This window comes from Hippopotamus amphibius, chromosome 16, assembly GCF_030028045.1.
Source record: "Hippopotamus amphibius kiboko isolate mHipAmp2 chromosome 16, mHipAmp2.hap2, whole genome shotgun sequence".
In the NCBI taxonomy this organism is placed as follows: Eukaryota; Metazoa; Chordata; class Mammalia; order Artiodactyla; family Hippopotamidae; genus Hippopotamus; species Hippopotamus amphibius.
In genome coordinates, this window is record NC_080201.1 from 60302846 (window position 1) to 60326520 (window position 23675).

The 23675-nt window shown below is 52.5% G+C and overlaps 2 protein-coding genes across 4 annotated transcripts; one reads left to right on the forward strand and one right to left on the reverse strand.

Moving 5' to 3' along the window:
• The first annotated feature begins 1455 nt into the window (after window positions 1–1455).
• On the forward strand, window positions 1456–14669 carry SPACA6 (sperm acrosome associated 6). Of its 3 annotated transcripts, XM_057713458.1 has the most exons (10): window positions 1456–2671; window positions 3056–3133; window positions 9180–9248; window positions 9947–9970; window positions 10332–10409; window positions 10540–10646; window positions 11070–11226; window positions 11303–11513; window positions 11816–11854; window positions 13668–14669. In XM_057713458.1, the coding sequence occupies exons 1-9, from the start codon at window positions 2458–2460 to the stop codon at window positions 11847–11849; spliced, it is 972 nt and encodes a 323-aa protein (XP_057569441.1). In that variant the 5' UTR covers window positions 1456–2457; the 3' UTR covers window positions 11850–11854; window positions 13668–14669. The 3 variants fall into 3 exon arrangements, with proteins under 3 accessions (XP_057569441.1, XP_057569440.1, XP_057569442.1); XM_057713457.1 differs by lacking the exon at window positions 13668–14669 and having other exon boundaries at window positions 11816–11915; XM_057713459.1 differs by lacking the exons at window positions 9947–9970; window positions 13668–14669 and having other exon boundaries at window positions 11816–11915.
• Window positions 14670–16801: 2132 nt separating this feature from the next.
• On the reverse strand, window positions 16802–22582 carry HAS1 (hyaluronan synthase 1). Its single transcript, XM_057712646.1, has 4 exons — window positions 21875–22582; window positions 20553–20778; window positions 19821–19953; window positions 16802–17477 (listed from the first exon to the last, which is right to left on the reverse strand). Exons 1-4 carry the CDS (start codon window positions 22484–22486, stop codon window positions 16802–16804), a joined length of 1647 nt encoding a protein of 548 aa, XP_057568629.1. The 5' UTR covers window positions 22487–22582.
• Window positions 22583–23675: the final 1093 nt, after the last annotated feature.

Genomic DNA, 23675 nt, shown 5'->3' on the forward strand with positions numbered 1-23675 from the left:
CCCTTCCTCCCCACCTTGGCCTGACTCTCGCCCCCGCCTGAGGGTCTGGGAGGTTGGGAAGGAGGCAAGGGGGATGAGAGCTGGGACCGTAGACCCGTCTCTGGCCCCCTCCTCCCCTCCTTGCCTCCTCCGCCCCCTTCCCGCCTCTCCTCCCCCTCCTCAGCAGGTCGCTACCCCAGCCCTGGGCCCCTTCTCGAACCACCCCCACCCCACCCCCAGCTCCAGACCTGGCTCCGAGCTGCTGCGAGGGGGAGGGAGAGAGAGAAGGAGAAAGAGAGAGAGAGAGAGAGGAGGGGGGGAGGGAAAGGAGGAGAGAGACCTAGGAGGGAGGGAAGGAGAAAGAGAGAGAGAAAAGGAGAGAGACAGAGACCGAGAGGAGAGAGAGATGGAGAGAAGGCGGGGAGGGAGAGGGAGGCAGACAGAAAAAACGGGGAGAGGGGAGTGAGATAGGGAAATTGAGGGAGAGAGAGAAGGAGAGGGACAAAGACAGAGGGAGGGGGAGGAGGAGAGGAGGGTGAAAGACAGAAGGGAAAGGAAAAGAAGGAGAAAAGAGAGAGGAGCTTGACCCAGGAGGGGGGAGAGGAGAGAGAGACGGACTGAGAAAGGCACTGTGAGGAGGAGAAGGCAGAGCCTAGGGGGAGGATGGGCAGCGCAGAGCCGGGGAGAAGCACCCGGAGGCTGGAGGAGAGGGAGGCCAGGTAAGACAGCGGCCGTTGGAGAGAGAGAGGCACACGGCAGGACCAGGACTGGGAGAGAGAACCAGAAAGATGGAGATGGAACAGGAGACAGTGAGAGCAAGACACGCGGAGCACTGGCCAGGCGGAGGCTCTCAGGTGCACAGACTCAGCCCAGGGGTGGGGAGGGTGGCTGCTGGTCCCGCCGCCTTGCAGGCCTGGCCCCTCCCACTCACCCACTGGCTGGGGCTCAGCCTTCCCACCTGCGAAATGGGGGTGCTGATGGCTCCTTACACCCCTGCCTGCGAGATGACAGAGGCCTGGGGCGCTCGGGGATCGTGACTGTCAGTGTTGTACGTGATGAGAGGCCAAAAGAAGGGACAAGAGAGGGGAAAAAATACCCAGAAAGGCTTTGATGGTTGAGTCCTGTATCCTGTGGGCGACCTCCACGCTGATTTTGGATTTCCAAATCTGACAGGTAGGTAGGGAGGCACTTGCCCAAGGGGCCAAACTCCAAAACAGGTGAGGTTCCCTCTGATCTGGGATCCAGGAAGCCAGGCTGTGTCTTCTCCAAGGAGACAGGCCTGACTGGACTCCTGGGTCTGAGGAAGGGGGCTGGAGGCCTGGCCTTCTGGGTCCCCTGGGGAGATGGGGGCTGTGGTCTTGGACTTCGGAATCTTCGGGAGGAGAGGGGACTGAGGGGCTGGTTTTCAGGGACCTTTGGGGAGGAAGGGGCCTGGATCCTGAACTGTTGGGTCCCTGGTGAGGAAGGGGCCGAAGGGCTAACTCCTGGATTCCTTGGGGAGGAGGGGGCCGGGGGCCCGGATTCCTGGGTCCTGGCACCCACCCGTAGAACCGACCTTGCGGGGCCTTCGCCACACACAAGCTCGTGTCTGTGGGTCCGTGTCGGGGGCTCACCATCGCGGCTGGGGCCTCCCCGGCCCTCCCCACCCTCCCTGGCCCCCGTCTGTCCGTCCATCCGTCTGTCTGTCCACCTGCCGCGCCCCCCGGGCTGAGGTAGGAGGTTGTATAGTTGAGGAGGACACCCACGGAGATCACTATACGGCCTCCTAGCTTTCCCCAGGCTGCGCCCTGCACGGGACGGCCGGCGGGGACCCCTGACCCTGGTCCCCAGTCCCACCCCGCCAGGCTGGGGAGGGGAGCTGCCGCAGGGACCCTGGGAGGAGAAGCTGGGCTGTCCCTCCTGTCCTCATCCCTACATTCCTTCCTCCCCCTTCTCTCAAAGAGTTTCTCTCCCATCAAGAAATCTCTGCTTGGCTTTCTCTCTGTCTGTCCATCCCCACTGAGTCTCTGCACAGTGGCCTCTGAGACCCTGTCTCCGTTGTCTCTTATGGTGCTTTCTGGGTCTCTGACCTGCCTGATGTCTCTCCGCGGCTCAGTTTCTGTCTTTCAGGCCCTCATGGTGTCTCTGTGCCATGTGCATTTCTGCTGCCCCCCCCCAGCCCCACCCCAGGGCCTGGCGGGCCCCCCACACGCCACACTGCCGGCCTCTGGGTCCCTGAGACCCTTTAACCTGTGAGGACGTCCAGGGTCACAGGTGAGGTTCTTGGGAGCCTGGCATCCGGCCCAACCATCAGTCTGGGGCTTGCCGGCCCAACCCCTGACCCCTGACCCCATACACCCTCCCTCCCTGAAAACCCTGAGCCTGACATTGGACTGGAGCTTGAAACCTGACCTCTGACCCTGTGTCTTGAGCCCCTCCCCCGCACCTCGGTGACCTCACAAAAGTCTCCAGCTTCTCCCCAGGCTGAGACCCTCCGCCATGGCCCTTCCGGCCCCAGCGAGCACCGTCTCGTCTGCCCTGGTGGCCCTCACGGTCTTCAGGGCCTCCGCCTGGGCCTGTCTCCTCTGCTTCACGTCTTACAACGAGCGCCTCCAGATCTGCCAGATCTTCGCCGGCCTGGAGAGCCCCGAGCTCGGGAAGTGTGAGGAGGCCTTCACAGATGCCTTTAAGGGCCTCCTGGACACTGAAATCAGTGAGGAGATCCCCCCCCACCATCCTCCAGGGCCCCCAGGGGGTGTGCGGAGGCAGGGACCAGGGAGGTCTGGAGAGACTGAGGGGGACAGAGACTCAGAGACGGGAGGATGAAGACGTGGGGGTGGAGGGGATTCAGTGGGGTGGACTGAGACTTCGGGGGGGACTCAGAGGGGAAGAGAGAGACTTGGTGGGGGCAGAGACTTAGAGATGGGAGGTTGGAGCCTCGTGGGGGGAGATTCAGAGGGAAGGACAGAGACTTGGGGGGACTCAGAAGGGAGGACAGACACTTGGTGGGGACAGAGACTCAGAGAGAGGAAGGTCCACACTGGGGACGTGGTAGTGGGGGAAGTGCTCCCCCCCAGCTCCTGCCTCCCACCCCCAGACTACGATGAGAGGAGCCAGCTGCACGATGCCTTCACCCAGATGACCTACTCCCTGCAGGAGGTGGCTGCTGCCCAGGGTGAGTGGGGCGGGGTTGGCAGCGGTGGGAGATGTGGGCTTAGAGCCCCCAAGAGATGGGTGTCTGTGCGGGGAAAACCCAGAACTTGACCGTGATCTCGGAGGAGGTGGCGCTAGGAAGCCAAGGGAGCTGGGTGACCTTGTCAGGGAGAGGAGATGGGCAGAGGCTAGTGGGGACAGTGCAGAAGTAACTTAGAGTCTCAAGCCACCTGGGATCAGGTTGATGTGAGTTCTGACCTCACTGTGTGGCTTGCCCTCTTCCTGGCTATGAGATTCTGGATGTGTCACTGATCCTGCCCATCACCCCAGGCCTCAACTTACCCATCTGAGAGATGGGACAACCTTCTTGCCTCCCAGGATGGCCTTAGAGTTCAGTGAGAGGGAAGGGCCCCCCAGTGAGACAGACTTCAGGAAGGACATCTTCTTCTAGGATAAAACACATGTATTCCCTAGAGTAAACAAAGTGATTCTACATTTTTGACATGTGAGGCTATTTGGGGGCCAGAAGACAGGTAGGAACAGGGAGAGAGAGGATGATTCAGGTGACAGCACATGTGACAGTCTTGGGGTGGGTGAGACACACACTCTGGAGAAACACATGCCTGTGACAGTGGGGAGGGACCTCAGGGCTGGGGCGACCCTCGTGGCCAAGGGCAGAATGAGCAGTGATCACACCAGGCCACCACGGTCACGTGACACAAAGCCACCCCCCCCACACACACACACCCCACCCCCGCCAATGTGCTGGAGGCTGGAACTGTCGGGGATGGGTGGAGGGGAGTGCCCACTGCTGTGCATTGTAAACTGCCCAGGTCAGTGGTCTGGGGGCTCCGCACTTATTTTTACATCTTAGTTCTATTATTTCTTTTGCTTCCTGCTCTTCTCACCGAGCTTTTTGACAAAGATCCCCAAACATGAGGAGGTTCCCATCCATCCAGGGGGCACCCTGGGGGCCAGCATGGGGAAGACTTCAGCTGCGGATCCCCCACCCCCAGAGGGAGAGCTGAGAAACTCAGAGCTGGTGGGGGAGGAGGGGGGAGGATTCCAGGAGATGCCTTTTCTCCCCAGGGTAGGCCAGCTTGTCACAGAAGGTTTCAAAAAGAGCATGAACAAGTCCAACTCTGAGTGTAGAAGACCCTAGTGAGGGCTGTTGGGGGGACCCACTAGAGCAGGGGAGAGAGTGGAGGCTGGGAGGCCCAGGTGGAGGCTGTGATGAAGGAGGCCAGAGCTGGGGCCAGGACTATAAAGGTGGAGAAGATGGGGCCAGGACTGTAAAGGTGGAGAAGATGGGACCAGGCCAAAGAGTCAGGGGCAGGAGGGACGGGACTTCGATCTGATGAACTATTTGGGGAGAGGGGAAGAGGAGGGTTAGGGGCTGTGTCCGGGGTCTGGCTCCATGCCTGAGTGGGCAGTGGGTCATTCCTGAGATGGGGAGCCTAGAAGGAAGAGCAGGATTGGGGGCAGATGGTGAGCTGGGTGAGGATATAGTGCCTGGGAGGGGCCTGGGGGACATCCAGGATTCAGCTGCAAGTCAGGGAGGCTTGAGACTGTCCTGAGGAGCAGGGCTGTGAGCGGGGAAGGGCAGGATCAGCTCTGGGTATAGAAAGATCCTCTGGGGCCTTATGGAGGACAGACTGGAGAGAGAGACTGGAGGCCGGGAGAAGATGGTGCGGTACCCTCCACAAATATTTATTGAATGTGCCAGGAACACCATCAGGGACACAGCTGTGACCAAAACTGCACATCACCTGCCCTCAGGTTGCTTATATTGATTATTGAATATAATCAGTGAAATGGCATAGATGTCAGGTGGTGCTCTGTGCTGTGGAGGGAAACAGAAGGGGAAGGAAATGGGGTGGCCAGTGGGGTGACCGTGTCATTAAATAGGTTGATCAGGGGAGGTGCAGATGAGAAGGTCCAATTGAGCAAAGACTGGAACGAGGGGACGGTGAGAGCCATGCAGATAACCTGGGGAGAGTGCTTCCAGGCAGAGGGAAGGACCAGTGCAAAGGCCCTGGGGCCAGTGTTTCTCCAGCCCCACACTGTATGACAGAATCTCCCAGGAGCTTATTAAAATGCGGACTCCTGGGTCCCACCTCTGTTTCTGACCAGTAGGCCTGAGGTGGGGCCCAGAAATGGACATTTCTAACAGGTTCTCGGAAGCTGCTGCTGCTGTTCTGGGAACACACTTTGAGAACCGCTATGGTGGGCCCTCGGTCTGACTTCAGCCAAGGTGCCCCGTCTTTCCAGCTTATACCCAATGTCCATCACTTCAGCTAGTCTCTTAGGCTTTAGCTCTTGATATGGGGAAGCCACTGGAGGATTTTAAGGAAGGAGGGGATCTAAGGCCATGTGGGTCAAGGGCAGAAGCAGAGACCAGTGAGGTCAGTGGTGGCTCAGACCAGATGTGGTGGTTCAGGTGGGCCCAGACGAACCTGCCCCTTACATGGAAGATGCTGTGTCGGCAGAGAGTGTGTGTGTGTGTGTGTGTGTTTGTTTGTTTGTTTTTCCGGCCGCACGCGGCATGTGGAATCTTAGTTCCCTGACCAGGGATTAAACCCATGCCCCCTGCAGCGGAAGCTCAGAATCTTAACCACTAGACCGCCAGGGAAGTCCTTACAGAGTGATTTATGTTAATTATCCTCCTAAAGGATATCTTTGTACGAGCTCTGTGAGATAGGGTTTTATAGCCCCATTTTCCAGATGGGCAAGTTGGGGCTCAGCTGGACAGGGAGAATGGACCCAAAGGATGTCTGGACTAGATGTATGTGGGGTGAGGGGATGGGAAGATTCAGGCTGATTCCTGGGTCTCTCCCAAATGGAGGACCTGAGAGATGAACGTACTGACTCAGAGTGGCTCCTGGTGGTGGCAGGTGACGCTGTTAGTATATATAAACCATGGAGTGGATAGTATGGTGTCAGGGAGGGCAGTGTGTGTGCCACAGGTAGTGGTCACATGTGGAGGCTCTGGAGGTTGACCACCTGGGTTCAGATCTAGCTATGTGACATTGGGCCGCCCTCCTAACCTCTCTCTGCCTCCCTTTCCCCATCTCAGAATTGGGGGTGGTAATACCAGTAGTTGACCCTTCTGTAACACCGTGTGCCAGGCACCATTCTAAACGTTTACGTGATCCCACGTGGTCATTAAATGGTACCTGGCACATATAGTTTGAGAGGAGGATGCTTTTATGTTGTATGACATTAAATCCTCCCCACCAACCCTGTGAGGTAGACATCGATATTGTCCACATTTTATGAATGAGGAAACCGAGAATCAGGAAGGTTAAATACTTGGCCAGGGTCACATAGGGAGGAGGATGTGAGATGGCTAGCTCAGGTGTGAGACAGGTGTGCTCACAGTTGGGAGAGACAGGACTCAAACCCAGGTGATCAGAAACCGTTGAGGCTCCTAATGAAGCGTCTCCTTCAGGGGAAACTTTATAACATCCACCCACACCCCCTTGTGGTTCAGTTGATATAACCCCTACCTCTTGGCCTCTGTGGACATTTCACTCCATCCCTACTTTACTCCTGTCCCCTCCCCACCGCTGACTTGGTATATCCCGCACTCACCCTCCCCATGATCATTTGGTTTGGCCCATAGCTATTCCTTGGATGCCTCCTCCAACATCCTGGCCTCTCATTTGAGCTCCCCACTCAGACCACGTCCTCCTGACCATCCTGCCACCTCCAGACCATGTGCCTGCCTTGTGGCCAAGGAGAGACCTCTAAGTCCTTGACCCTCATTTTGGACCTGCTTCCTGGCTTCAGTGCCCCCTCTCTCCAGCTTCTACCCAGTGATCATCACTTCAGTCTCTTGCCACTCTGCTCAACTCCCCTCCCTTTTTGTATGGTTTTAACTTTACAAAAGGTTAAAACCTGCAATGGCTTAAGCAAGCTAAAAGTTTATTTCTCCCGTATAAAATAAGTCTTGAGGTAGGCACTTAAGGCTAGTGGGGCAGCTCCATTTTCCTGGGAACCCAAGCCCCTTCCAGCTTTCTGCCTTACCATCCTAGGGTATACCCCTTATCCTCATGGTCCTATATAACTGCTAGAGCACCAGCCATCAAATCTAAGTTTCAGGCAACAGGGTGGAGGAAGGGGGAAGGATGGATAAAATGGCACCATTTCTCTTTTAAGGTCACTTTTTGTGACTCATACATGACACCTGCACTTACATCTCAATGATCAGGACTTGGTCATATGACCACAGCCTAGGTTACATGTCCACAACTAGCTGCAAGGGAGGTTGGGAAATGTAGTCTTTTAACCGGGGGGGGGGGGGGGGCGCTTTCTCAGCTGAAATGCAGTGTTATGTTACTAAAGAGCAAGTAGATATTTTGAGGTGACTGGTAATCCCTGTGTATTCATTTGCTAGGGCTGCTGTAACACAATACCATAGACTGCGTGGCTTAAATAACAGAAATTTATTTGTTCACAGTTCTGAAGGCTAGAAGTCCAAGATCAAGGTGTCAGTGTCAGGGCGGGTTGGTTTCTTCTGAGGTCTCTCTCCTTGGCTCGTACATGACTGTCTTCCCTCTGCATCGTGTGTGCAAATTTCCTCCTCTTCCAGGGAAATCAATCGTGTTGGATTAAGGCCCATCCTAAAGACCTCGTTTTAACCTAGTTACCTACTTTAGACTCTATCTCCAAGTACAGTTACTCTCTGAAGGACTGGGGGTTAGGACTTCAACATATGAATCTGGGAGGGACACAATTCAGCCCTAGCACCCTGCCACATTTCTGATTTCCAAAACCACCTCCACCTGTAAATCATTCCATCCATCCACTTTGAAAAAGCCCCCAAACCTTATAGTTTGGAGACCATTACAGTGATCAAAACTCAAACTTCCATAAGGACAGAGAATATAAAAAGAGTGAGGGAATTCCTTGGCAGTGCACTGGTTAGGACTCCGAGCTTCCACCGTAGGGGATACGGGTTTGATCCCTGGTCAGGGAGCTAAGATCCCACAGGCTGCAGTGCAGCATGGCCAAAAAAAAAAAAAGGAAAGAAAGGGGGAAGAAAGAGTGAAAGAAGGATTGAAATGAAGAGGCTAGGGACTCTGGAAAAGTGGGTGTGAGCCATGTCTAAAGGGGGTGGCTTCTACTAAGCTCCAGCTAACTGCTGCCTCATGGAAATACGGTCTCTGTTACAGCTCTTCCAGATTTCTTAAAGGAATGCCAAACATTTTATGTGACTTTTCTCAAATTTTATGTGATGGCAACTGGTTCATTTTAAAAAATACTTTCCAGGCCAAATATAACACATCCAAAGGATGGCTTGGGGCCACAGGCCTCCAGCTGTGCTCTTCATTTCAGTTGGATCCTGGAATTCATTCTACACATACTTATTTCTAAGACTGAGGGCCCTCTTCTGGGTTCTGAGGACACAGCTCTAAAGAAGCACGTTTGCTTACTTAAGAGACAGACTTAAATGATCACTATGTATATATAAATATGTGTATTTGCAAACTGGTGAGAGCTATGAATGGAATGAATGGGGGAATATTAGAAACAAAAATAGGGGACTGGATTAGATTAGATTTGTGGTCAGGGAAAACCTCTAAGGAAGCGACATGAAGTATGACATGAAGAATGAGTAGGAGAAGAGATGTGCTAGAAACCAAAGGCAGCATATGCAAAGGCCCTGAGGTACTAGAGAATATGGTTCTTTTCATATTATGGGAAATGAAAGGCAGGTAATAGGGATGGAATAGAGAGGGATACTCGAGTAGGCCAGACCATGTAGGGCCTTGTAGGACTTGGGAGAAATTTGATCTTTATCTTCCCCTTTCCCCTCAACAAGATAACACAGATGATGCAGAGGGGTTCGCTAAGAGAGATTAGTCCACAGGCAGCAGAAGGAAGCAGACCTGGGGATTTGTCAGCCTTGAGGGTAGACAGGGTAAGAGGATGTGGCTTATATCAGAGACATGGGAGTGGAGAGGGGCTGGGGCAGGGGCACAGACACGATGTTAGCAAGTCCTGTCAAGCTTATCCAGCCTTGGGGAAGGGTCTTTACTACAAGGACTCCCTCCACCCTCCAGGATCCTTTCGAGCTGCCTTTCCTCATGCCGCAGAGAAAATGCAGAAGATTATATTACAGCTTAAAGAAGGTAAAATAGACCATCTCCTTCTCCCAGACACAATTAGAAAACCCCATTCCTGAGACCCCCATCCACTCCCTTCAGTGCAAACCTCTTCCTTTGGTGGGTCACTCGGGACACAGCCTCTTCCCCTCCTCGGACTATTCTGGGTCCAGCCCCGCCCCTCCGACGACGGAAGGTTACCTCTAGCTGGGACCGCTTCGTAGGACGGTCCCGTCCCAGATTAGCCCGGACCTCTTCCTGGATCTCTGTGTCTGGCCCTGTGCATTCTCTGAAAGGTTTCCTTTCCAGCCGGGCCGCCTTAGGGGCTACTTCCAGCCTGATCACACCCCTAACTGCGCCCCCGAGTTAGACTCTGTTCCCTCCGAGGATCGCCCTGGATCTAGGCCCGCCCCGCTAGATGGAATACACCGGGGCTGGCCCTGCCTCCTTGGTGCGAGCAGTAGGCCTGCCGCCGTTTTCTCCCCACCCCGTCTTAGATGCTAGCAGCAGGCCTTTGCCTGACCTCTTAGTGGAATGCTGCAGGCATGGCCGTGTCCCCAGGTGGAATACTGCAGGCTTGGCCCCGCCCCCTAGGTCGACCGCGGCAGGCCTGGCTCTGTCCCCTTGGAGTAATGCATCCGGCCCAGAAACGTTTCCTCTAGGGGAGCTTCAGGTGGGCACCTGCTGCGCCTTACAGGGTATTAACGCTTCCTCTCTCTTCGCAGTCCAGGCCTGCATCCCTCCCTGCGGTGAGCACATCGTTCAAAGCTCAGAATTTCGGGGGAAGGGAGGTGGTAGGGGCCGGAACTTGGGACTCATGGGAGAGCATAGGTGGGCCGAACGGGGCCAATACGAGCCATGGAGAAAAGCAGGCAGATCAGGTATTGTTCACAAACCTCATAAAGGGCGGGTCCAAAAAACCAAAGCAAACCAATAGGAATCCTAGAGGCTGGAGAGTAGTGAGAGCTGGCCAATGAGCACAGGGAAGGCGGGGCCCAGATCCTGCCTGGCAGGTAGAACCCAGGGAGGTTAAGTAGAACTTAAGACTGCCAAAGGGACCCGGGCTGGGGGAGGCAGATGGAACCCAGACCCAGCGTTCCCGTCCCATAGGACTCCAGGAGGTCGCCCGGCGTTTCCGCTGCCACGGGTGTTACTCCACGGTCTGCGATCTCCCGCTGGACTGCCCAGGTGAGGGGCGTGGCCTTGAAGGGCAAGAAACCCGAAAAACTGGAAGAGGGAGCTGAGTAAGGAAGGGGCGTGGTCTGGGGGTGGGGGCGGACGTGGGCGGGCCAAGGCGCCGATGCGGACCTGTCTTCAGTTCAGGACGTGACGGTGACCCGGGGTCATCAGGCTCTGTTCTCTTGCACTGTGAACTTCCAGCTGCCTAAGGAAGAGATTACCTATTCCTGGAAGTTCGCAGGTGGTGTGAGTCTGGGCGGGGCCACCATGAAGGGTTTAGGAGGCGGGTTATGCTTTTCTAGAGGATGGGGAGTCAGGATGCAGGGGATGGGACTCGGTCTAGATTCAGACTTTGTGCACGGGGAAGGTCTCGGCATTTAGGGGTAAGGGTCAAAGCTCACAATGCAGAACCAGAGCTCAGGAATGGGTTATCCCACAGGGTTTTAGGCGGGAGAGCAAATACGAGGCGGAGTCAAGACGTAGGAGGCGGGGCTATGCGTGAAAGATCGGCGAATGAGAACTGAGGGTGGGGCCAGGGCCCGGGAAGGCGTGGTCTAGCCCGGGGGCGGGGCTTTGCGTAGCGGTTTGCCGAGGCAGGGCGGAGAGGACCTCCTCCGGGCTCGGGGTGCGGCCCCCTCCCCTCGCCGCGTCAGCCCAAGCATCCCACAGCTCCGGACTCGGGACCTGTCCTACTTCAGAGACATTCCGCGGGCCCGAGGATACCTGGCGCGGATCCGGCCGGTGCAGCCCACGCACCGCGGGACCTTCTCTTGCGAGATCACACACGATCAGCGCCCCCTGGCGCGGCTCTACTTCTTTCTTAACGGTGCGGGCGGGGCGGGGCGGGGCGGGGCCACGTGAGGGGCGGGGCTTGCGCCCGGCTGACGTGCGCGTCCCCGCAGTGACGGGTCCGCCTCCTCGCGGAGAGACCGAGCTCCAGGTCTCTTTTCGGGAAGTGCTGCGCTGGGCGCCGCGGGAGGTGGAGGTGATCGAGCCCTGGAGGCCCAGCCTGGGCGAGCTGCTGGCCAGGCCCGAGGCCCTGACGCCAGGCAATCAGTGCCTGCTCGCGGCCGCTGTGGCCTTAGCATCAGCCAGTGCGACCGTGCTGGCGTGGTGAGTCCCCGGGACCCCGGAGTCCCAGCATCCGGCCCTCCTTCCTCAAACCCCAGAGTCTGGGTTCCCGGCCCCGCCTCCCTCAGATCCAGAAATCCGAGTCGCCAGCCCCCTCCTACACTGGAGTCCAGGTCCCTACCCCCTCCTTCCTCAAACAAGGAGTCATAACTCCCAGCCCCTATTTTCTCAGATCCAAGAGTCCAAGCCCTATCACCCACCTTAGGGACCTAGGCTCCAGGACCCAGATTTCTGGTTCCCAACCTCTCTCACTCACACACACACACATCTCTTTGTTTCCTCAGGTTGTTCTTTCGATGGTACTGCAGCGGCGACTAACAAAGGTATCTTTTTTTCCTTATCCTATTTCCATCCCTAAAATAAAGAATCTGTTTCAGCTCTCTAGATTCTTTCATCTTCGAAAGTGGTCACTACTAACTTAGGAGGAAGGGCGGCATACCCCAAATACGCCCAGGTGTACATGCCCCCATAAGGACGGTTATAAGTGCAGCTCTCCCAGTGCAGGGCCCTGTGCTGAGGGCTTTAGGTGCAAGTCCAGACCCCTCCCCGGATTTCTGGCAGCATCCTGGACATTTCCGCCTGCAGCAGTCACCCTCGAAGAGTCCTTGATATTGCCCTGAAAGCCTGTTCCTCCCCAAGACTTTGTTGCTGTCATAAAGGGTACCAATATCCACCCAGCTGCTCAGCCAGAAACCTAAGTTGTGTTTAATTCCTCCTCCGCTTCCAATCTACTTGCAAATCTGAGCCTTTTCAAGTCCTAAATATCTCATGGAGTTGCACTCTCTCTGTGGTCCACCATCATCTCTTGCCTAGATCACTGCAGCAGGCAGCCGTCAAGGGCCTCCCTGGCCCCACTCAGCCTTGTGGAGTCCATTCTCTACAAAGCAGCCGGGGTGATTTTTTTTTTTTCTTTTTCTTTTTCTTTCTTTTTTTTTTGCTACTCTGGCTAAGTTTTATTTTTTTAATTAATTTTTATTGGAGTGTAGTTGATGTACAGTGTTGTGTTAGTTTCTGCTGCACAGCAGAGTAAATTAGTTATACATATTTTTTGGATTCTTTTCCCGTATAGGTTATTACAGAGTATTAAGTAGAGTTCCCTGTCCTATATACAGTAGGCTCTTACTAGTTATCTATTTTATATATAGTAGTATGTATATATTGTCAATATGGTAGTATGTATATATTGTCAATCCCAATCTTCAGAGTGGTATTTTGAAGTTTGTCAGATCAGGTCACTCCCCTGTTCAGAACCCTTCAGTGGCTCCCCACTGCCATTGGAACAAAATCCAGTTCCTTGTCAAGGCTTCCACAGCCCCCCAAGGTTCTGACTAACCTTGTCCTGCCCCACACCTCCCCCTTGATCTTTCTACCTTGCAGTCCCTTTGGCCTTTGCTCATTCGTTGCATTCATCTTGATTCTTCTCATTCTCTCCAGGACCTGAGTACATTCTATTTTCTGCCTAGAATAATGTCCCCCTTTTTTTCTAGTTAACTGAGTTATGATTTCCCTGACTGGTCTCTACATGCATTAACCCATTTAATCACCACAACAGCTCTGTGTGGGTGGGCACTGTGTTTATGTGCCTGAGTCCACCTCCCTCTCCTCCCCCCCCCTTTACTCTCTAGCCCAGTGGTCCCCAACCTTTTTGGCACCATGGACCGGTTTCATGAAAGACAATTTTTCCACGGGCCCCTGGGGGTGGGGGGGTGGGGGTGGAATGGGGGTGTTCAGGAGGTGATGACAGCGATGGGGAGCAGCAGGTGAAGCTTCACTCACTTGCCTGCCACTCACCTGCTGCTGTGGGGCCCGGTTCCTAACAGAGGGGTGGGGACCCCTGCTCTAGACCCATTGGCTTTTTTTTTTTTTTGTCCCTTGAACATGCACAGTTCAGTCCTGTCTTCAGGCCTTTGCACATGCTGTTCTTCCTACTTGAAATGACTTTACTCTGAACCTCACGAAGCCACCTTCCTCTCACTGCACAGGTCCCAGCTCAAATGTCACTTCTGACTATTCCCCTCCTCCCACATGACATCCTCCTATTTTATTTTTATTTTTAAAATAAAATTTTAAAAATATTTTATATTTATTTTTAATTTTTTTTTTTTTGGCCATGCTATGCTGCTCGTGGAATCTTAGTTCTCCAACCAGGGACTGAACCTGGGACCTCGGCAGTGAAAGCATGGAGTCTCAACTGTTGGGCCATCAAGGAATTCCCAACAATCCCCTATTTTAGCTTGTGCATAATATTCATTCAGACCTAATGTAAACTTACTTTTTAAGTTGATTTTGTGTCTTCCCCACCTAAACGGTAAATTCCTTTATAATACTTATTCACTGATGTGTTCCCCTTCACTGACTCAATCAGCAAATATGTACTGAGTGCTTACTATGTGCCAGGCATTTTCAAGGCACTGTAGACACAGCAGTGGTGAAATCAAAACAAAAATCTGCACCCTCAAGATAGGTGGAGGGGATTAAGAGATATAAACTATTATGTATAAAATGAGCTACAGGTATCTAATGTATGGCACAGGAATATAGCCAATATTTTATAATAACTTTAAATAGAGTATAATCTATAAAAATATTGAATCACTCTGTTGTACACCTGAAACATGCAATATTGTACATCAACTATACTTTTTATTTTCAACAAAGCTTTCATTGGGAGACAATACCCTAAAATTACCCATAGAGATAGTATGTTGCTTCCTGAAATCAGTACAATTTTTGATGTCTAATCATCTTTACCTCTTAAGGACAAAGGTCATCTTTTCCTTTTATATACATCTTTATGGGAGTATAATTGCTTTACAATATTCTGTTAGTTTCTGCTGTACAATAAAGTGAATTAACTATATGTATACATATATCCCCATATCCGCTCCTTCTTGAGCCTCCTTCCCACCCTCTCTATCCCACCCTTCTAGGTCGTAACAAAGCACCAGGCTGATCTCTCTATACTATGCAGCAGCTTCCTACCAATTTTACATTTGGTAGTGTATATATGTCAATGGTACTCTCTCACTACGTCCCAGCCTCCCCTCCCCTCCACCATGTCCTCAAGTCCATTCTCTATGTCTGTGTCTTCATCAGCTATAATTTTTTTTTTAAAGTCTGCACCCTCATGGAGTTTAGATTCTCATCCATGGTCAAAAAATAAACAAAATTAAGCAAATATGTGCACCAAGGCATATGATAATATATGTGATGGAGAAGATAAAGCAGGGAAACAGATAGTGGATGTTAGGGGGAGGAGGGTAGCAACAGGGTCTTTGGAGAAGGCCTCACCCAAGAAGATGACCCTAGAATAAAGACTTCAAGGGGATGAGGTATGAGCCATGTTGCTGCAGGCAAAAGAAACAGCAGGATAAAAAGCCCTGAGGCAGGGGTGTGCCTAGTGTGGAAGAGACTAGCCAAGAGTTCAGTCCACCTGGAGCAAGGCTTTAGGAAATGAGTATGCTGTGAGGTCAGAGAGAACACGGGGGACCAGTTCATGCAGGACCTTGGCCACCTAAGTTCGCAATTTTGCTCCATGTAAGATCATGGCGGTTTTTGAGCTAAGGAACGTAATGATTTAATTTACACAGCTTCTGCATGGATAGCAGACTGTAGGGGGCAAGGGTGGAAGCAGAGGTCACTGTTAGGTGGTAATCCAGGCATGAGATAGCAACTTTAATCCAGGGAAGAGATGCAGCTCGGAGACAAAGCAGTGACAGTGACGTGAGGAGCAGTGCTAGATCTGTCATGAAGGTAGAACCAATGGGATTCGCTGATGGGTCAGAATGTTGGGTATGAGGGAACTTCCCTGGCAGTCCAGTGGTTAAGACCCCTGAGCTTCCACTGCAGGGGGCACAGGTTCGATTCCTGATCTGGGAACTAAGATCCTGCATACAGTGTGGCCAAAAAAAAAAAAAAGTTTAAAAATTTTTTAAAAAATGGGTAGGAAAGAAAAGGGTCAAGGATCAATGGTCAGGACGGCAGTGATGTCCAGTCCAGTAGAACCCTCTGCCTTAATGGAAACGTTCTAGATCTGCCCTGTCCAGTATGGCAGCCACCAGCCACATGTGGCCAGTGCAACTGAGGAGCTGAGTTTATAATCGTTATAGCTTTAATAATTTAAATCATCCCACCTCTGGGACAACAGATGTCATAGAGGTGTGTGTCTCGGTATCCTTAACTAGGGATCACAGTCTCTTTGCTTAATTGACTAGGAGCTCCTGGAAGGCAAATTCTGCCTCTTCATTGCTTCTGCATTTGCAAACCTGGCGATGTGTGTGTAATTCAATAGGAACTTGGTAAATGTTTTTGTGGCTGATTGAATCAAAGAATGAATGAAATGAAATGAAATGACAGTGTCGTGCACATAGTAGGTGCTCCCTAAGTACCTGAATGAGGAGAAATTCCACCCTCAAAAGAATCCTGAGGACTTCCTAGGTGGCACAGTGGTTAACAATCCGCCTGCCAATGCAGGGGACACGGGTTCAATCCCTGCTCCAGGAAGATCCCACGTACCGCGGAGCAACTAAGCCCATGTGTCACAACTATTGAGCCCATGTGCTGCAACTACTGAAGCCCACATGCCTAGAGCCCATGCTCCGCAACAAGAGAAGCCACGGCAATGAGGAGCCCGAGCACCACAACAAAGAGTAGCCCCCACTCACCACAACTAAAGAAAGCCCGCGCACAGCAAAAAAAAAAAAAGTCCCAACACAGCCAATAAAATCAATTAATTAATTAAAAACAAAACAACCCTGACCCATCCAAAGAAGGAGTCCAGGCTCCGAGGAAGGAGGGTATCCTGTCTAGTTTCAAACAGTTGGCACCCAAGACCGAGCCACAAGTTTACAATTCTCAACCATGCAGCCCCCTTAATTCTCAAAAAAATAATAATAAAAATAAAAAAGAGGGGGTAGGCTCAGAAGAAAATAAATAAAATTCTTTATTATGTCCTAATCACACAGTACAAATGGAGGTTAAATAAGAACAGGGAGAAATCGGGGGCCCAAGAATGGCATCTGGGGACCCCTTTCCCCCTGCCTCTAAAAATCCACACCCTGATCAATAAATACCCCTCCCAAGAGACACAGAAGTCCCAGCCCCCGCAAGGAGTCCAGGCTGAAGAGTCTTGGATTAAGCCCCTCACTTCACAGAGGAGGGCAACTGAGGCCCAGAGGGTCACCCAGCAAGTTCGTGGCTCCGGGGACCCCCCGCAGGTCTCCTCTGGCCGCCCCCCAAGCCCCGTGAGTCGGCACCCTGCGCACCCGGACTCACACCTGCACGCGGTAGCCCCCGGCCCGCCGCCGGCAGAGCCTCCTCACGCCCACCCAGTAGAGGGTCAGCATGATGGCCCAGTAGCCCACGTAGGCGCCGGCCCCCGCGGCCAGGTGGCGGGCCTCGGCCGCCCGGGAGGGGCCGCCCCAGTCGGCCCGGGCCTCGTGGACCACGCTGCGGACCAGCCCCCCGAGCAGCAGCAGCGCCCAGAGGGCCAGCGGCAGCACCGGCATGTAGTTGGCGGCCAGCTTGCGGCGGCCCGACGTGCCCCAGCCGCTCTGGTTCATGGTCGCGAGCGCCAGGAACTTGGCGGGCAGGAGGCCGCCCATGTAGAGGGGCGCGTAGAGCGAGAGCAGCAGCATCCGCAGGCAGCCGCGCAGCCAGGCCGCGAAGGCCGCCTTGGCCAGCGCCACGCCCTGCACGCACAGCAGCACCCAGAGCAGCGCCCACGGGCGGCCCGCGTAGAAGAGCCGCAGCACCGTGGCCGCCACGAAGAAGGGGAAGAGGCCCGAGACCACCGCCTCGTAGGTCATCCACGCGTGGTGCCGGTGCCACCAGAGCGCGTTGTACAGCCACTCGCGGAAGTACGACTTGGACCAGCGCGTCTGCTGGCTCAGCCAGCGCAGGAAGGAGGAGGGCGTCTCTGAGTAGCAGCGGGACCGCGCGGTGTACCTGGACGGGTGGGAGGAGACAGGGCCGTCAGCGCGCCTCTCCCTGGGGCTCCAGGACAGAGATCGGAGCCAGATGTAGCCACTGGGGCAAGTTTTCTCAACCTCTCTGGGGCTCGGGGTTCTTGGACTCTTTAATCAATAGGAATTGATAAGAGGCAGGAGAAATTCAGGTAAGCCTTTATTGGGACTCCTGCTGCAAGTAACAGGTTCCCTTCCTAGCTCACCAAGGGGTTGGGGTTGAGCTGGTCCCTTAAATGGGGTGAGGGTAGGGGCGGATCAGTGGGTAGGCTAGAGGGGTAGTTGCACTGGCACAATACCCTGCTTTTGCTCCCCATATCTCAGAAGTGGCAGTTGAGTTCTGGCCTTTTTGTATCTTGTTCATAATTTACCCCAACTGCGCATGCGTGCTGTTATTTTCAGTCCCTTATAGTTTTTTATTTTGTTGGTGGAGGAGACGTTTGTTTAGGTGCAAGCCCGGCAGCAAGGGGTCCCAGGTCCCAGGTCCCAGCCTATCTCATTCTTATACATAAAATGGGGTCAATAATGGTTCCTACCTAATAGATGAGGGTTGAATGAGGATTAAACGCTAAGTGCTTAGGACCGGTAATATAGTACTTGCTCAACAGATGATTACTACTACTAATTTTATTATGACTAATATGACTATTGGCATAACTAATATCATTGCGATGACTGACACTATTACTAATGCTATCACTAATCTATTACGAATACTATTCTTGGCAGGCCCCATGGTGAGGAACAAGCCAGGCATGGTTCCTACTTAGGGTAGCCCATGCATTAGAGTCTCTCAAGGGAACCATTAAGCTCCCTTCCTGTGTCCCTGGCAGACATTACTAATCAATCCCTCCCCGGTTTCCAGCCAAGCCCAGGCAACACTGGAATCCCTTGTATGGAACATCATCAAGGTGGCCTCCAGCAGTCAGTTTGTTAGGAGGGCTCAAACTATTATTAGAGTAACCAGTCTCCTTCCCCTGTGTCACTTGGCATCCTCCGTGGCCTCCCTGCTAATCCTCTTCCTCCCTGCAGTCTGTACTCAAAACAGCTAAGAGGGATCCTGTTACAACAACATGCCACCCCTCTGCTCAAACCACACCCCACCACCCCACCACCCCCCATCCCTACCCCACCATGGCTCCCTCATCTCAGTTCACAGTTCTTACTGTGACCCACTAGCCTTTCATGAGTGGACCCCTCCCCCACCCGTGAACTCTCTCTCCTCTCCTGACACTCTTGCTTGCTATTGGTCCAGCTGCACTATTTTCAGCCCCCTCCCTATCTTACCCTAATTTAACATTTCACTCCCTGCTCCCTTCGTGTCCCACTTCCTGGCTTTATGTGTCTCCTTAGCGTGTATCACTATCTAACATACTATATGTTCTACTCACGTATCTTATTTATTGTCTGTCTCCCCAATCAATGTCAGCATGAATTTGCATCTCTTTTGTTTGCTACTGCATCCCCAGAGCTGAAAACATTGGAGGCACTTAAAGAATATTTGTCAACTGAATGAATGCCTGTGTTCCCTTGGTATATCCCGAGGTCTCTCTGGTGCTGTCACTGGTCTAAATTTGTAGCAATCCCTTTCCCCTGAACTTCACCTGGTCTAGCCCATACTCCTGAGTCTCCTTCAATTACTTCCCTTCTTCCTGAATTGGTGCTCCCCTCCTCTCCCACTTGTTTTTTGTTTTGCTGGCACACGGGCTTAGTTGCTCCGTGGCATGTGGGATCTTCCTGGAGCAGGGATCGAACCTGTGTCCCCTGCATTGGCAGGCGGATTCTTAACCACTGCGCCACCTAGGAAGCCCTCCTCCTCTCCTACTTGAATCTTCTCACTCACTCTCTCCCTAGTTAGATCCCACTCTATCGATCTTTCTCTGCCCATGGACTGCAGTCATCTGTGCTCTCCATGGTAGAGCCATCTCGCCCCATCTGATGTTGTATTTTCTAGGAGGAATTACCCTCACCTTGCCCTACTTGGTAGAGTCCACTGGGTCACAGGGTTCAATGCAAATGCCACCCCTGCCCCTGTGGTATCTTCCACTCTTCCCAAATGTCTCACTGGTGTTGCTCCCTGATTGAACACAAATGCCCCTTCTCTTCCTTATGCTTTCTTTCTCTCTCCTCTAAAATCTCACTAGATAGAGATTTTAATCACTTTCTCTCTCCTCTAAAACCTCACTAAATAGAGCCAACTGTCCTACAACCTACAATTTACTTTAGGTTTGGAGAATTTCCAGCGCACGCGTACACACACACACACACTTGCTGGGATACTCATTGGCCTTTGCACACACCCAACCACCCAGTCCCCTCAGCTTACTTGGTGGCATAGCCCATGCTGAGCATGCGATTGGTGAGGTGACGGTCATCCCCAAAGGTGCAGTGGGTGCCCAGGAACTTCTGGTTGTACCAGGCCTCAAGGAACTGCTGCAGGAGGTTGTTCCTGTATAGGCCTAGGTGGCAGAGGGGAGTAGAGGAGCATCAGCTGCTGCTGGTGCCAACACCATCCCATCCGATCTCCACCCCAACTCATCTCAAATTCCAACCCCAGCCTTAACCATCTCAGTCCATTCTCAACCCTGTCTCCAGGCAACTCCAGCCTCAATCCTGTTCTCAACCTCAGATCCTTCCTCAACCCCACACCCATCCCAAACTTGCCACAGTCCCATTCCTGACCCACACCCACTTTGACTGCAAACCCATCCCCAATCTCACATCCATTCTCAGCCCCATCCCCTATCCATCCTCATCCAAAACCCATCTCCAACCCCAAACCTTGCACCAACACCGTCCTTGACTCCAAACCCATCTCATCCCCTTCCCCAAAACCTTACCACAGCCCCAGTCCCGACCCCACCCACATGCTCTCCAACCCATTCCCAACACCAAAGATCATCCCACCTCCAACTTCTGATCTTATCCCTATCCCCAATTCCAGCCCCAAAGCCATCTTTGTCCCCAATCTCAATCATGTCTTCAACCCATCCTGGCTCTCCTTCTCCCTTCCCTCTCCACCCCATCCATGGCCCTCCCAAGCCCTACCCCTGCTCACCTAGGGGACCACTGATGCAAGACACGCAGTGGAAGTAGCTCTGACAAGCCCGCTCCACATTGAAGGCCACCCAGTACCGCAGGCTGCTTAGGAAGCTGACCCAGGAGTCCAGAGGGTTAAGGATCCGCACATCACCCCCAACAGCCCCTACACGGGGGTCCTCGTCCAGCACCTGCACCAGCTCCAGCAGCGCCATAGGGTCCAGCCTTGTGTCTGAATCACAGACCTGTCGGGTGGAAGGGACCAGGATCAGCTGAGATCCCTGCATGGGGCTGGTAATTGAGGGGAGGGGACCAAGAGATGAGGAGCAGCTGGGACACGCTCGAGCCAATCTGAACATAACACTGAATTTTTTTTAGTCATTTTTAATGTCTAATCACCTTTTAAGATGATCTCCTCCCCAACACCTATGCTTCTGGTGTGTGGGCAAGAGGATCCAGTTAAACTTTGCCCAGACACTTAACCCATGGACAGTATGAGATAATAAATGAGTTTTGTTTCAAGCTGCCAAATGTGTGAAAATTTTTTAGGTAGCAATAAAAAAAAATTAATGCAATGCATTAGTGAATGAATCACTACATTGAATGGATGAATGAACAACGAAATGAACAAATAAATCTCTGTTGAATAGATAAATGGATGGATAAATGGATAAGAGAATCTCAACACGAATGAATGAAGAAAGGAAGAAACAGGATGAACCAATCTCTACATTTAATGGATAAAGGAATGGATAAAGGAATGAATGACCTCCGTATTGGATGGACAGGTGGATGCATGAATGAATGAGTAAAAGAAAGAATTTCTACATTGGAAGAAGAAAAGATAGAATCTCTCCATTGAATGGATGAATAAAGGAATGAATGATCTCTATATTGGCTGATTAGATGAATGAATGAGTGAAGAAGAGAAAGGACTACAATGAAAGAAGGAACAGAAAGACGAAGGTAGACATTCTTTATTGAATGCATGAATGAACATATTGAATGGATGGATAAATGGACGGATGAATGAACGAGTGAGTTAAAGAAAGTCTGCATCAAATGGATGAATGAATGAAGAAACGAGGGAAAGAAGGAATATCTTCACTGAGTGGAAAAGTGAATGAATAAAATGAATGAGTGATCTCCCTATTGGATTGGTGGATAAATGGACGTATATGAATGATTAAGCGAAGGAAAGAACCTCTCCATTGAACGGATGAATCAATGAAGGAAGGAAAGAAGAGGTTCATTCCAATCTCCAGATTGAATGAAGGATCCGAGGGAAGTGGGATTCCGGGTGTTAGGGTCACGGATGGGGTGGGGGCGCCTTCCACTCACCTGCACGTAGTCCACCGAGTCGCCGAGAGCCTTGAAGGCGGTGTACATGACCTCGCGCTTGCCGCCCCAGCGCTGCGCCACGCACACGCACCTGCGCGTCCTCACCAGCGCCTCCACCGCCAGCCGCCCGGGATCCTCGGCCTCCACCTCCCGGTAGGCGCCCTCGCCCGCCGCCCCCGCCGCCGCAGGTTCCCAGGGCTGGTGGTAGTTGCCGTCCCACACGTAGGTGGCGGGGTCCTCGTCGGCGAAGACCTCGCGGAACATGTCGACCATGTAGAGGTCCTCGGCGCGGTTGCCGTCCACCACCATGAGGATGCGCAGCCGCGCGCGTGGGTAAACCAGGGCGCGCGCGGACACCAGGCACTGGCGCAGGTACGCGGGGTCTTCCTGGTACGCGGAGATGGTCAGCGCCACGCTGCGCGCCGTGGCCGCGTCGGGAGGGCCCCGCGCCGCTGCCCGCCGCGCCGCCGCCGCCACCCGCCGGTGCTCCAGGTACGCGAAGAGGCTCTGCGCCACCAGGTGCGCGGAGAGGAAGGCCCCGTAGAGGCCGAAGGCTAGGAGGCCGTAGCGATCGGAGGCCAGCGGCACGCCAGCGGCGTAGGCCCAGGTCATGAGGCCCAGGATGAGCAGCGCGAAGGCAATGGTCAGCACTCGCCGGGCCAGGCCGGAGCAGTGGCTGGCAGCCGCGCTGGGCTTGGGCACGTCCTGCCGGGAGTGGAGAGAGGGATGGGAAGGGGAAAAGAGTCCTGAAATGCCTCTTCGGGAAGGGAAGCCCTCCTGGGTTTTGTTTCCAGTCCAATGATAACATCCCCTTCTCTTATAGAAAATCCCCTGGATACTGCAAAGTTTCCATTAATGGAAAGAAATGTGGCAAACAGTTATCAAGGCTGAATCCCTTCTTATATTGATTCAATACATTTTCTTCACATTTTTAACAGCTTTTAAATCCACGAGGATTACATTCAGTGGAATGTTACAGTTTAATTAACAGGGGTTCCCTGCTTCCTTCTTAGTGGCACAGAAAATGATTCATCTCTTAAAGGTTTCTTAGTGTTAACATAACAATAGTGACCCTAATATACATCTGAAAGAAGAATGCAATGCGATATGTACCAGGCACTGCTCTTAACCTTTTATAGGAACTAAAATTTTTTTTTTTTTTGGCTGTGCAGGCGGTATATAGGATCTTAGTTCCCTGACCAGAGATCAAACCCTCACCCGCTGCATGGGAAGGGTGGAGTTCTAAACCACTGGACCGCCAGAGAAGTCCCAGGAACTCACTTATTTTAATCCTCCCGACAGCTCTATGAGGTAGGTACTATTAGCATACCCATTTTACAGATGAGGCACCCAAGTCACACAGAGGTGCAGCAACCTGCCTAAGGTCTGCTTGGAAAGCAGAGAAGCCAAGTTGTTTTTTTTTTAATTAAAAATTGTATTTATTGAAGTATTGTTGATTTACAATGTTGTGTTAATTTCTGCTGCAGAGCAGTGATTCACCTAAACATATATATTCTTTTTCATATTCTTTTCCATTATAATTTATCACAGGATATTGAATATAGTTCCCTGTGCTCTACAGTAGGACCTTGTTGTTTATCCATCTTATATATAATAGTTTGCATCTGCTAGTCCCAAACTTCCAGTTCCTCCCTCCTCCACCCCTCCTCCCCCTTGGTAACCACAACTCTGTCAGAGAAGCCAAGATTTGAACCCTAAGAATCCAGTCACTAAACCACAATCTTATAGACTGGTTTTACTCCTCAGGCGTAAAGGTCGTGTTTACTGCCACCACCATACA

What these genes read in the sequence shown, in the direction of transcription:
- SPACA6 (XM_057713458.1), top strand. Translation starts at nt 2,458, where the DNA reads ATGGCCCTTCCGGCCCCAGCGAGCACCGTCTCGTCTGCCCTGGTGGCC. An exon ending in CCTGGAAGTTCGCAGGTGGT is followed by an intron (nt 10,647 to 11,069) that starts GTGAGTCTGGGC and finishes AGCATCCCACAG; the next exon opens with CTCCGGACTCGGGACCTGTC. An exon ending in GCTCTACTTCTTTCTTAACG is followed by an intron (nt 11,227 to 11,302) that starts GTGCGGGCGGGG and finishes GCGTCCCCGCAG; the next exon opens with TGACGGGTCCGCCTCCTCGC.
- HAS1 (XM_057712646.1), bottom strand. Translation starts at nt 22,486, where the DNA reads ATGACCTGGGCCTACGCCGCTGGCGTGCCGCTGGCCTCCGATCGCTAC. An exon ending in ACTCGGTGGACTACGTGCAG is followed by an intron (nt 20,779 to 21,874) that starts GTGAGTGGAAGG and finishes TCCACCCGACAG; the next exon opens with GTCTGTGATTCAGACACAAG. An exon ending in TTGCATCAGTGGTCCCCTAG is followed by an intron (nt 19,954 to 20,552) that starts GTGAGCAGGGGT and finishes TCTGCCACCTAG; the next exon opens with GCCTATACAGGAACAACCTC.